The sequence below is a fragment of the Protopterus annectens genome, chromosome 10.part0 (genome assembly GCF_019279795.1).
Source record: "Protopterus annectens isolate FY-2018-M chromosome 10.part0, PAN1.0, whole genome shotgun sequence".
Classification (NCBI taxonomy): Eukaryota; Metazoa; Chordata; order Ceratodontiformes; family Protopteridae; genus Protopterus; species Protopterus annectens.
Genome location: NC_056744.1, coordinates 1070552351 through 1070566082, shown reverse-complemented (window position 1 = coordinate 1070566082; position 13732 = coordinate 1070552351). Strand labels below are relative to the sequence as shown.

At 44.3% G+C, this 13732-nt stretch overlaps 1 protein-coding gene across 4 annotated transcripts in view; it reads left to right on the top strand.

The window, feature by feature from the left end:
- The window catches only part of ANKRD13C (ankyrin repeat domain 13C), a 714089-nt gene that overhangs the window by 123423 nt on the left and 576934 nt on the right, over window positions 1–13732 (top strand). For all 4 annotated transcript variants that reach the window (XM_044085814.1, XM_044085812.1, XM_044085813.1 and 1 more), the window contains exon 4: window positions 13591–13676. In XM_044085814.1, coding sequence (XP_043941749.1) covers window positions 13591–13676 — 86 coding nt within the window. The remainder of the gene's footprint in view (window positions 1–13590; window positions 13677–13732) is intronic.

The window sequence follows — 13732 nt, the reverse complement described above, 5'->3', positions numbered from 1 at the left end:
GACTGTAGGCATATTTGCCCTTGACTCGAACCTGCTGCAACAGCAGATCTGAAATATTTATCTTAGAAAACAGTATTTCTGGTGGCTATTACCTCTGCCAAAAGGGTTTCAGAACTGTAGGCATTGCCCATCAAAGTTCCTTATATGATTTTTCACAAAGATAGGGTTTCCCTTCGGACCAATCCAGCCTTTCTTCCTAAGGTGGCATCACCAGTCAGTATCAGTCAGACCATCAGTTTGCCTATGTTCTTTCCTAATTTTACTAACAAGATGGAATACAAACTTCACCTGCTGGATGTTCATAGGCAGTTACGATTCTTTTTACACAGGACAAAAAATTTCCGTAAATCTGATCAATTGCTTGTATCCTTCTATAAACCCTTTTTGGGGAAATCTCCAAGGTCACTATTGCCGAATGGATTTCTTCATGCATCCTTCAGGTCTATAAGGACAGAGGAATGTCTCCTCTGGGTCAGGTGAAAGCTCATTCCACTAGATCAGTGGCTACGTCTGCGGCTTTTTGGTCTTGAGTTTCTTTGGATGATATTTGTTCTGCAGCTACTTGGTCCTCATCGCATACATTTATTTCTCATTACAAGTTGGATTTGACTTGCAGAAGGAGAGCATCCTTTGGTTTTGCGGTGCTCCAGAATATCCTTCCATGAGGGCCTCCCAGGAGTTTAGTAGCTGTGGACTCTGTCCCACAGGCTGAAGACCAAATGAAGTAAACTACTTTAGATAAAGAAGTTATGTACTCTACCATAATGTTCCATCTGAGTAGTTCTACTTCATTTGTCTTCAGCTGTCCCTCCCTCCTTCCCCTGGATCTTGGCATCTGAACAGCCTACGGGCTGCAGTTAAAGGTCAAGTATTTTTTCAGGTGTGGTTATCTGTGTAAAATTCAGCAAACTCTATCTGGAGGTTGTTATGGGTAAGGGGAGGAGCTTGTAGCCTGGAGCAGATGCTAGTAAAGTTGCTGGCTCGGATCCGATAAAGATCCAGTATCCCACAGGTTGAAGACAAGTGAAGTAGAACTACTCGGATGGAACGTTATGGTGAGTACCTAACTTCTTTTTTGTTAACATTGAAATCTAATGCTATTTAGTGTTAATATATTCATTGGTTACAAATAATTTTAGTGTATTTTTATAGCTCTTAGTTATGTTTTTAATATTTTATGTTAGGAAAAAAGTACAGTATGTGAGAGGCCATTTCTAAATGTTTTTTTTTTTTTGGTTAAAGTTGTATAGTATGGAATTGATGGAAGATGTGTGGCTCCTTTAAGAAGGGAGTAATTTGATTGATTAAAGTTTGGGGATTATAAAAAGGAAGTGAGGTAGTGACTGTTTTATAGGATGAAGTTCTGTGTAATGTTAAAGGAATGAAAGCACTAATCGTAATTGTGTCTGTGGTGCCAGTACGCGTACTATCATATCAAAATAGATAGGCGCTCCAGGAGATAGCTATGCTTCAGGCTGCACTTTATGCCTAAAGTGGCAAATGAGCTATTAGTCAGGCCATCAGTCTCCTTACTTTCTTTTCTAATCAGCAAAATAAGGGAGAGGCAACCCTGCACTCACTGGAGGGGGGTAGATGGCTCTTATTTTATTTGGACAAGACAAAGTCAATACTCAAGAGACTTGACAGTCTGTTACCTTCCACAAAACCATGCTAGGTAGCCCTTTTTCAAAACAGACTATTGCTAATTTGATTTTTAAATCCATCTTTTGTTACATTCGCCATGGTGAATCTGCCTTCTCCAGTGATAGCACTTTCTATCTGAGCAGTGGTGTCGTCTGGAGCCTTTTAGACTCTAGAGCTATCCTACAAGCACCTATGTTATCCTCAATGCTTACTTTTACTAAGCATTACAGGGTAGATGCTTTTTCCAATCCAGAGCTGCCTTGGCCTGGTCAGCCCTCTCTGGACTGCTTGATAGCTCTCCTATGTCTCTCCCAGCCAACCTTTACACTACTGGGAATCACCTAACAGTTTGGAATACGGCAACAGTGATCTAAGGAAGAGCATAGTACAGTTCTGTAAGAACTTACCATAGCAGTAGATGTCCTACTTATCAAGCTTGGAGTATTCCTTCCCACCGTACTATCCCCCTTTCTGTCTTGGCTTCCCTTCAGTCTGTGAAAAGGTAAATTAATTTTGTGCAGTCTTCCCTTCTAGCTGTCCCAGTTACTGTTGTATCCTCAGGTGTATTTTGTTTCCTAGCTTGTTGATGGTCTGAGGTTTTACAGTCATACATCTGCTTATGTACCCTCGGGCCCCTGCAGTCTTGGGGTCACATGTCAGAGGTATGGCTGTATGGAAGGGTTTGACTTTGGTGCCCTGGCTGGACATCCAAATTATATGGTGCGATAACCCCAGCAGTTTGTAATACTATAGCAGTGATCAGTAGGACATCTGCTGTTACGGTAAGATGTTTTTCGTGTTTCACTGTTGCAGTCATCACATTTGGGTTATCCCTGCCAGGGTAGCCCTCGGCCGGCCCGAATACCAGAGACTTAGTATTTCTGCATCTGTTGCTGTCGCTCGGGGACTGACAGGTCATCAGAGGTATAAAATAAGGCAGCTGATGCCATTAGATGAGTCTTTCTTGCCATGAAGCCCGAAGCAGTTCGCATGACTGCCAGTCTTCTAAAGCTAAGTACCCCGTTGGGGATCCTTTTTTTCTTGCAGTAACCAATGTCAGAAAAAGGTAATAATTGTCTCACCTGTGGAAAGCAAATACCACACCGAGACTTCCACTCTTACTGCATTACTTGTCTAGGCCCAGACCACGACGGCCCTCATTGTCGCTTCTTTGCTTTAATGCCAGAACTATCCATCGTTGGGCCCTTTATTGTAGCCAGATATTTTCATTTAAAGGTAAAGACAGAGACAGACCGCACAGGTCCAAACCTACCAGCGATGCTTCCATTAAGCTAGTAGTCAGTTCTTCGGTACTCGGTGAGGCGCCTTCGCAGCCCCTGATGACCGCTTCAGTTGATTTGCAGGCCACTACCAAGACCCTTTCGGAGTCCGGTATGCCGCAAAATTCTTCTTCGTCTAAGCATCCTGTGGTAGTCTCTACCTTGGATGGGTCCCAAGCCGCTGAGCAGGCCACAGCTTCCGAGGATGCCCTTTGCGCCACTGAATCTCGATACAAATAGACATCTTCTTTCACGACTACCATTCTTTCGAAAATAACAAAGTTCCTTAGGCCCAGGGTTCGAACCACTCCCAAGAAACAGACAACCCACTCCCTGCTACCTTGGCTCAGTCTCAAATCCTTAAAATAGCGGAATACCTTGTCATGCTGATCAGGGGAAGCCAAGCTACCCCCCTCAAAAAGAAAGAGATCTGTCCCCAGTAGTTTTGTCTGAACAAGAGTCAGATGAATCTGATGCCTCTGACTATGAAGACATGCAACCCCTCTCCACTTATGAGGATTCTAATGCAGAGGAATCCATTCCTTCAGCCTCTCCCCCAGAGGATTTTTCCTTTGGGGAAACCCTGCATGCTTTAAGGGAGCATTTCCAATGGGAGAGCCAGGACTGCCCTAGTCTAAAAAAAGACTCTGAGAATTCCTAGACCTTATGCAACTCAGACCCTTGGCCATCCACCCAGTCCTGGATGTGGTGGATGATGTTTTCCTTGAATCCAGCTTGACTTCTGATGCCCTATCTCTCGCTCCCAGAAAACCAGACTGGGTACTACAGAGTCCCTGACTCGCACAAATATCTTTTTTAAAAATCCTACAGCTGACCCTGAGGTCACTTCTCAAGGGCCTAAAGGGATTAAAGCAATCTCTGCCAAGAATCCCACCCCTTCAGGCAGGGATTCCCAAGCATTGGACAGATGGGGTAAAAAAGTATACACCTCAGCTACTCGTGCTATCAGGGCACTAAATTGTCAATTCCATATGCTTAAATATCAGCAACATACCTTGGAACTTCTTAAACAAAAATGTCTTCCTTTCCTGCTTGGCCAGAATCTAAAGATTTACAAGACTTAATGCATTCTGCAAGTCAAGTATCTAAACACACTTTGCACTCTAGTTTTGATGCCCTAGAAGCTTCTTGCAGGGCAGCAGTCACTGGATCTGTCATTAGAAGACATGCATGGCTTAAGGAACAACCCCTGCCAGACCATGTCAAATCTAAATTGCTTGATGCCCCCTTGCACAAATATAAGTTATTTGGCACGAAGGCAGAAGAGGTCTTAAAAAAGATGGAAGAAAAAGCAAAATCTGTGCAAACAGTTAAATATTTCTTACAAGTCCAGCCCCCTAGGTTCAACAGGCATTGTCCCACCAAGCACTGGCCCTTTCCTGCTCAGAGTGAACAAGCCCAGCCTAGGACCTGTGGAAGCAGACCCTCCCCCCAGACAGCAGCCTCAGGGAATGCAGAGATCTAAGCAGTGGACTACCTCCACTTCAAAACCAGGGAGTTCTAAGCCACCGCCTTATGGTAAGAACTCACAATGACTCGCCTCCTCCCGACTTCCTCACTGCCCACCTTCACTTGCCCGTAGGAGGAAAACTCTCCCTTCACTCAAGCACTTGGGCCACCATTACCAAGGACCAATGGGTTCTGAACATTGTGTCTCAGGGATACAAATTCTCCTTCCACACCTTTCCAACCCCACAAGGGTTCCCAGATCTACTACCAAATAAGTAGGCAGAGGCTCAAAAGCAAATCCATTCCCGGCTCTCTCTGAGGACAGTCGAGCACGTTCCTGCAGAACAGATAGGTCAAGGCTTCTACTCCAGACTTTTTCTGGTGCACAGAAAAGAGGGGACCTGGCACCCCATCTTTGACCTGTCCATTCCAAACACCTTCTTGGTGTTCCCAAAATTCAAACTGCTCACCCTCCAGCAGCTGCTAACCATGCTCTTCAAGGATGCCTGGCTAGCCACTCTAGATCTAAAAAGAGGCCTACCTCCACATTCCTATCAGGGAATCGTGCAGAAAATATCTCCGCTTCAGGGCAGGATCTCAACACTTTCAGTTCTCTGCACTTCCCTTTGGCTTATCTACTGCTCTGAGTTTTCACAAAATTCCTGGCTCCGGTCATTGTCTTTTGCAGATGAAGAAATATTCAAATTTACCCCTACTTAGATGACTGCCTTAGTCAGGCAGACAGCCAGGAAAAGCTGCTCAAGAACCTATTAACCTCCCTAGGTACACAATCAACAAAAATAAATCAAAACAGGTACTCTCCCAAAGGATACTATTCCTGGGAGCAAGTCTGGACACAGCATCCCAGATGGCATACCTTACACCAGATAAACAAATTTTCCTGCCAGCCTACTAATGTCAACTGGCCACCAAGCTCCAGCTTTCAGCAAGGGAAATCCTGCAAGCTCTGGGGTTCATGGCATCTTGCATACTCCTCATTCAATATGCCAAGCTGCATATGAGGAAACTTCAGTGGTACATAAAGAGCCTTTGTCAACACTCCCAAGACCTGGAAACTCTTCTACGTATAATTCCTTGCCTCAGAAAGGAATTTCTTTGGTGGGCAACAGCATGCTCCCACAACAAGGGACAGCCCTTTTCACCACACCCCGCTGCCCAGACCCTCACCACAGACTCATCAAACTATGCTTAGGGTGCACACCTGGACAGCAGGTGCATACAGGGGCCAATGGAGACCACAGCAAATCCCCCTGCACATCAGTCAAAGAGGTGATGGCTGTGCAGCATGCCTTGATAGCTTTCAAACCCCTTCTCTCTCCAGGGGTTCTCCTGATTAAAAAAAGACAACACCACTGTGATGTGGTACATCAACAAAGCAGGGAGGGACTCACTCCTACCCTCTGTGCAGGCTAGCCATGATCCTTTGGCTCAGAGCCTCTTCTATGCAACTACACCTGTTAACACACTACCTGCCAGGCTCTTTCAACTCCCTGGCAGACCAATTAAACAGAAACTTTCTCGAGCCATACGAGTGGCAACTCAACAAAAGTACCTTCACCCTAATAACTCAGAAATGGGGAATCCCGAAGGTCGACCTCTTTGCCTCCCACGTCAACCATCAGCTCAGCAAATTCTGCACCAGAGAGAATCACTACATGGCTTGGAAAGTGGATGCCCTGTCCTTCCCTTGGGTCATCCTCTCAGTCTATGCCTTTCCTCCCCTTCCTCTCATCTCCAGGGTACTGCTCAAAATAAGGGAGGAAAAACCAAAGACCATTCTTATAGCTCTAGACTGGCCCAGACAGCACTGGTAACCCTTGCTGCACAGCCTGTCCTCTCTGCCTCCATGGTATCTTCCTCAGATTCCAAACCTCCTAACCCAGAGGGAAGGGGGAATTCATGCGTCCCCCATTGCAGACACTCAGTTTGGCAGCTTGGCTTATTCCCTAACTGAACCAATCTGCCATTCTCATTAAACAGGTTCTAGATGTTATCCATGAGACCAGACGTCCTAGCACCAGAAAGTCTTGTGAAGATAAATTGAAAAGGTTCTACACCTGGACCCAGGCCAAGAGGGCCAATACTGCACAGCCCTCCATTCCTCTCATCCTGGATTACTTAGCTGACCTACTATACAGTGGTCTCTTTCTCTTTAAAAATTCATGCCTCTGCTATTTCATTTTCAAAATGGGCAGCCCCTTTTCTCACACCCTTTGATCAAACAGTTCCTCAGAGGAGCTAGCAACTTCAGGCTCCCCAGAAGGGCAGCAGAACCGGCTTGGGACCTTAACTTTGTCTTGGAAAAGCTCACTCTGCCTCCTTTCAAACTATCTTCTTCTGCAGAGCTGAAATTTCCCTCCTGGAAGATGGCCTTACTTCTGGCCATCACTTTAGCCAGAAGAGTCTCAGAGCTGTAGGCACTCCTGGGTGTGGAACCCTTCATAATCTTCCATAATCTTCCATGCAGACCAGGTATCCCTCAGAACTAACCCATCCTTCATGCCCAAGGTGTGGTGTCCAGTGTGGCTCTCAACCAATCCATTCATTTGCCCACCTCCTTTCCTAATCCCCAGAACAAGGGAAAAAGGATTTTTCACTCTCTCTAGATGTGCACAGACAGCTCAGATTATACCTGGACAGGACTAAATCCTTTAGAAAGTCTGATCAATTGCTGGTTAGCTTTGCTACAGGGGCAGAAGGCAAAGCCATCTCCAAGCCAACCATTTCCAAATGGATAGCGCACTGCATCCATTTCTGCTACAGGCAGCATGGTAAGCCCCCCCCCCCCCAGGGGGTCCGGAGACACTCCACCAGAGCAGCCTCCACCTCTGCAGCTTTCCTCAGAGCAATCCCCACCAGGGACATCATGGAGGCTGCCACCTGGAAATCTCTTCACACTTTCACCAAACATTACCACCTGGCTGTCTTCTCCAAATCCAGGACAGAGTTTGCGTCTGCAGTTATGCAGGGCATCCTAGACAGCCCCTAGATTCCTTGACTGCCTCCACCCATTTCCTCATCTTTGGGAATCTACCCAAATGTGATGACTGCAACAGTGAAACAAGAAGAACATAGTACAATTGTGTACACTTACCATAAATGTAGATGTTCGAGTGTATTCACTGTTGTAGTCCTGGTTTCCCTCCCTCCATCTCCCTTTCTTCTCTTTCTCCTTGTGTTACCATTCTTCCTTGTTGTTCTCCTTTCCTTACAAGGGACATATTGGTATTTATTTTCCACTGGTGGGGCTCTTCCACCAGAACCTGGCCTCCTACTTTGGGGGCTCCTGACAGGTTAGGGCAAGAAAAACTGATGTAATGGCGTTGGCTGCCTTACTTTATACCTCTGACAACCTGACGTCAGTCCTTGAGCGACAGCATCTGAAATACTAAGTCTCTGATATTAGGCCAGCTGATGGCTACCCTGGCAGGGATAACCCAAATGTGATGACTGCAACAGTGAATACACTCAAACATCTACATTTATGAAAAGTGTACACAACTGTACTTTCTTCATAAGTGTGCTGTCTACTTTATTGCAACAGTGAATACACTCAAACATCTACATTTATGAAAAGTGTACACAACTGTACTTTCTTCATAAGTGTGCGGTCTACTTTATTTTCTAATAGACAAGTTCAAGAGAGTGTTTTGCAGTCTGGTGTCAGTTCAGGCTTGCAACTTAAGAGCATCATGAGGCAAGTACCTTGGCCTTTGTTTTTGTTTATTTGCAATTGTATTGCTGGTTGTGTTGAGCTGATGTCTAGAAACAAACTTTCATACCTATAAATGTGGAATGTAGCAGTTCCCATTAAGTTAATTGCTGAACCTGTAAGGGCCAGAGTACCCTAAAGGACTTCCATGTCCTATACATTTTTTGTCTTTGCCCAGTGTATTACTTGAACCCAGTATTTACTGTAGGTTTTACCATAAGTCCATTAAAAGGCAGAAAACAGTCCTGGCATGCAAGGCTAAGTAGAGGCTTGAGGTGTTCTCTTGCCATGCCTGTGGACTCTCAACAGGGTGGTGCAGATGTCCAACCAAAACATTTTTTTTTTTTTTTAAAAAGAGAATTTTGTCCGTAGGGAGAAGGAAGTAGACACCCTGGGACTTTGAAGTTTAACAGATGCCCTCAGTTCTGAAAACACCAGTCCCTTGATGCACACTCCAGCCCTGAGGCCTCTGACATCACCGCCTTGAGAGGCTGTCATGCCTAGATCTCTAGTATGTCCCACCAGAATGAAGACCAGGCCTTTCTCTTCATTGGATACCAGCCTTCTGATGTTTATCACTGAACAACACTTGATTTATCAGACAATATTAGGGCTGTATCACCTTAAAGTCAGAATCCAGGGAAATTACCACTAGGATTTCAAATTCTCTGGCTACCCTGCATCTTTAGTCCTGGCAGCTTGTCACTAACACTAAAGGTGCCTCTCTTTACCAAGACAGCTGTCTATGGGTGCATATGTTACCCATAGCCAGTGGCTCTTCCCTCAGTCCAGGAAGCAGTCTTGAGTTTTTCTAAGTGGCATTCTTACAGCTGAATTCTCAGCCCTTCATTCCCAGGAGACATGACAGATTTTATAAGGATCAGGAACCTTGTTGTGGATCTAAATGCCGTCACTCAACTGCCAAGGGAAGTAGACTGGAACCATGGAGGAATACTTTTTCCAGTAACAAAGAATGCAGGTTGACTGACTAATTTGGGGCAGAGGCGTACACATCAGCAGCCTTAGCCCCGAGAGCCCTGATTGTTCAGACCCAGATTTTATTTTCAGAAGCACATCAACAACTTCACAATGGAGAGTATGAGATGTCCCTACAACCAAATGTTTGGCCAAAAACAATACTGTTTTGCAACTGGGGAAACTTAATGTAAAATGTGGGTATTAGATACAGTGGTGCTACACAGATGCATTCTTGGATAAGGACCCCAGTCCCTGACTGAGGATGACGAGGCACAACTCCTTAATGCAAACTATATTAGGGAATTGGTCTTTGAACCCCCTGTTTTGTACTGTGATTACAAGATGTGCACTCAGTCAAACATGTTTCACTCTGCTGCTCCCTAAGTGTAACAGGACATGTTTTTCATATGGATCACTGCTGCAATATCCTAAGCTGAATGGGTTATATCCTGCTAAGGCATCACTGTTGGGTTATGTCCTGCTAAGGATATAACTGCCTTAACAGGATAATAACCCCTATAACTTAGGCTAGTGTAGCAGTGATCATTCAAACATCTACCGTTATGGAAGATGACTTGCATGACTGTGCTTTTGAATATGTCTAGGAGGTGCTCAGTCTGTCTCAGTAGAGGTCTTAAGAAGACAGGAACAGATCTTGAAAAGAGCTGTAGAGGCTGCCGTTTTTTAGGAGTGGGCATTTACTAGGTCAGAAGGAGTTGCATTGTGTCTTTGTGGACTTGGAGAAAACATACAGTAGGGGGTGCCTAGAGAGGAGTTATGGTATTGTATGAGGAAGTCAGGAGTGGCAGAGAAGTATGTAAGAGTGGTACAGGATATGTACGAGGGTAGTGTGACAGTGGTGAAGTCTGCAGTGGGAGTGACAGATGCATTTAAGGTGGAGGTGGGATTACAATCAAGGATCGGCTCAGACCCCTTTCTTATTTGCAATGGTGATGGACAGGTTGACAGACGAGATCAGACAGGAGGCCCCATGGACTATGATGTTTGCAGATGACATTATGATCTGTAGTGAGAGTAGAGACCGGGTTGAGGAGACCCTGGAGAGGTGGAGATATGCTCTAGAGAGGAGAGGAATGAAGGTCAGCAGGACTAAGACAGAATATGTGTGTGTGAATGAGAGGGAGGATAGAGGAGTAGTGAGGATGCAGGGAGTAGAGTTGGCGAAGGTGGATGAGTTTAAATACTTGGGATCAACAGTTCAGAGTAATGTTGAGTGTGGAAGAGAGGTGAAGAGAGTACAGGCAGGGTGGAATGGGTGGAGAAGAGTGTCGAGTGATTTGTGACAGACTGGTACCAGTAAGAGTAAAAGGGAAGGTCTGCAATAGAGTAGTGAGACCAGCTATGTTGTATGGGTTGGAGATGGTGGCATTGACAAAGGCAGGAGTCAGAGCTGGAAGTGACAGAGTTAAAGATGTTAAGATTTGCACTGGGTGTGACAAGGATGGACAGGATTAGGAATCTGTATATTAGATGGTCAGCTCAGATTGGACGGTTTGGAGACAGAGAAGTGAGATTGAGTTGGTTTGGACATGTGCTGAGGAGGGATGTTGGGTATATTGGGAAAATGATGCTAAGGATGGAGCTGCCAGGTAAGAGGAAAAGAGGAAGGCCTAAGATGAGGATTATGGATGTGGGGATAGAGGACATGCAGGTGGTTGGTGCAACAGCAATATGCAGAGGACAGGAAGAAATGGAAAGAGATGATCCGCTGTGGCGAACCCTAATGGGAACAGCTGAAAGAGAAGAAGAAGAGGGTCTCAAAAGGAAGAGATATTTTCCATTTTCCACCCAATTTTGGACCTTAAGTTTATGCTGACTGTCCAGTAATACAAGTTTCTTGTAGGGCATATGCCATTGCTCCTGCAGGATATATGGATGGTGTCACTTGATTTGAAGAATGCCTTTAGTCACATTGCTGTTTGAAGTCCACATCACTTTTAGTATTTTTTGACATTTAGGCTTAACTCGTAGAGTTTTCAAAGTATTCATTTTGACCAAAGCTTTTTAAAGGAGAGTATCTCAGTTTCTTCCCCTATCTTGGTCGACTTATCTTGGAAACATGCTTGCAATGTTGTAATGTGCACTTTACTGGCTTGTAGTCCCTTAGGAGGAGGGATGTTAAGATAAATTGTGAGAAGGCCTGTCTGACCCCTGGCTAGAACAGTCTTTGTAGGTGCATAGCTGGCCACATTCTAGTGCCAGTGATTCTATCTTTTTAAGTTTGACCTCTAGTTCATGGATTTGGCTGACTGTATGAGGGCAGGAGACATGCGTTTTGCACACTTGAGGATGCATGATATGTCATTGGCTGCAGAGCTACAAATCTTCTCTTGGTGCCATAACCTTGTTGTTGGGTCATAGATTGGTGGACCATCCCAAGCAAACCTTTGGTGGGCCTTTCTTGCATACAAAGCAATTGTTAATTCTAATGGTGGACATTCCTTCACTTTAGGGGTGAGAAGCCTATCTTGGCTCTGTTATAGTGGAAGGAGGGCCCACCCCACTGTTGAGGAACTCTCATCAGCCATTTGGAGCGAAGTGCAGTTTTCTTGGCCCTAAAGGCTTTTGCGAGGGGGGGGGGGCTACCAAGCCATCTCTTTATATAGTAAAGCAACCCAGTCCATTGTGTGATGTCTAATCAAGCAACAGAATGTTCATAGTGTCACGTGAAGTGAATGAGCTGGCAGACTCCGTAAGCTGCTCCAGCAGTCCTGGAGGTATAAATTCAGAGGTTGTGTCTGGGCTGACCTTTAAAAAAAAAAAAAAAAGTGGGCTACTCTGGAAGATGATCTGTATGCATTTTGTATCGGGATACTTTCTCCTTCTGGTGACGGGGGTGTTTCTTGTGAATATTCCTGCCAATTTCTTCACTTGTCATTATTCAGAGTAGAAAGACAAACTTGTTGTCATTGCCCTTTGGTGACTGAGAAAGGGCATGGTTTTATATACTTAGTATCTGGTGGTGCAAGAAATCCTTCCAGTTCTAACAAAATTGCCTGCAGAAGGATAACTTGCTTCAGTTCAGAGGCTGGGGTCACAAAAGTTACACAGGCTACCAGGAAGCCCTTCACTTTTCCTCCAGTTGGAAATAGATCTGAATTTGGTTGGAATTGCCTTCCTTATCACCTCGTTCAGTCAGCTTGCAGTAATCTTGACCCATCTCCTGCACCTGATACTGTCTTCATGGTTAGGATGCATCAACATGTTTTTTTTTTATTTATTTTCTTCATATTGTGACCAAGCATTGGTTTGGTAAGCAGTTAAAGGAATGTTACATCCCCGTCCTCCTTTGAAGAACCACTCCCATCAATGGGACTTAAAATTCATGTTGGGCAGGCTTCCTTTTTCAGTGTTTCAACCTCTCAACTTACTGGTATAGTTTCTTGAAAGATGTTTTTCTTATTGGCCATGAATTGTAAACCCAAGATCTCAGAGCTTCGGGTCTCACATGTAGGGGAATTTTTTTTTTTTTTTTTTTTTTTTTTGCACAAGGATTAATATCCTTCAGAATGATTGCCATTTTCTTTCAAATGTGGTTTCTGGGGGGTTTTTTGCGGGTGGAGGTTAAGGAAGGAAAAAACCCTTCACAGTCTACATGCCCACCACAAACGTGTTACCTGAAATGGGTGCATGGGGAAAGGAAGATGTAATAGTTTTTCTGTGCTCCTGAGTGTGAAGGGATTTCCATTTGCCAAGTGGACATTTTTCACGTAGTTAGCTGCCTAATGGCAAAAGGATAATGCAATAAACAAACTGACTAAATGGTGAATGCTACTGTCAAATCCCATTACACTAGATTAGTGGCTACCTTTAATGTATGCTTCGAAAATTTTTCTAATTGCACCACAACCACTTTGTTTTTAATCGGTGCCTTCCACAGGCATTTCAGTACTGCAGTACTTTGCATTGGAAAATGCGTCTTAATGTAGTTGTGCCCCTGTTTCCACCCTGATGGGTTTACTGCTTGAAATTGAAACCCAGCCAGTCGCCCATCAGGGAGGGCCCTCTGTGTTAGGTTGATGGTTAGGTACCGTTATACCTATCAAAAATGTCCTCTTCATAAATTAGTTTTTATGGTGAGGAAGTTATCTGTTAGTTCAGTTTGATTTGGTGTTACAGGGTTGAATAATTTTCAGAATGTGCCAGTGCTTTGACGCTGACACTGTTACAGTGGAAGGGGCGGGGGAATAATAAAAATTCTCTGAGGTCAGCAGAAAAATCAACCTTAAAAAACAAACTTGTCTTACATTTCTGTACTAATATTTTCACCAGTAGTGGCTTTTTTTGTAAAGTTAATGAAAGAAAGTTCATTCTTTTGTTTAGTTGAAGTAATGTTTAAAAAAATAAGTCTGATTAGTAGTAACTGTATTTAGTGAGCTTTACAGTGTTTCTATATTTCCATGTGTAGCACTGTATTAGAGAAATTTGCCAGCTATAGTTGCACTGATTGGTGATTATTTTTAGTTACAGCACTTTTGCGGAAACTTAAACAGCAGTCGAGAGAAAGTGTAGAGGAAAAGAGGCCTCGATTATTAAAAGCCTTAAAAGAGGTAAGTTTTTTTTTGGTAGTAGCCCTAATAGTCTGACTGCACATTATATGTTCTAA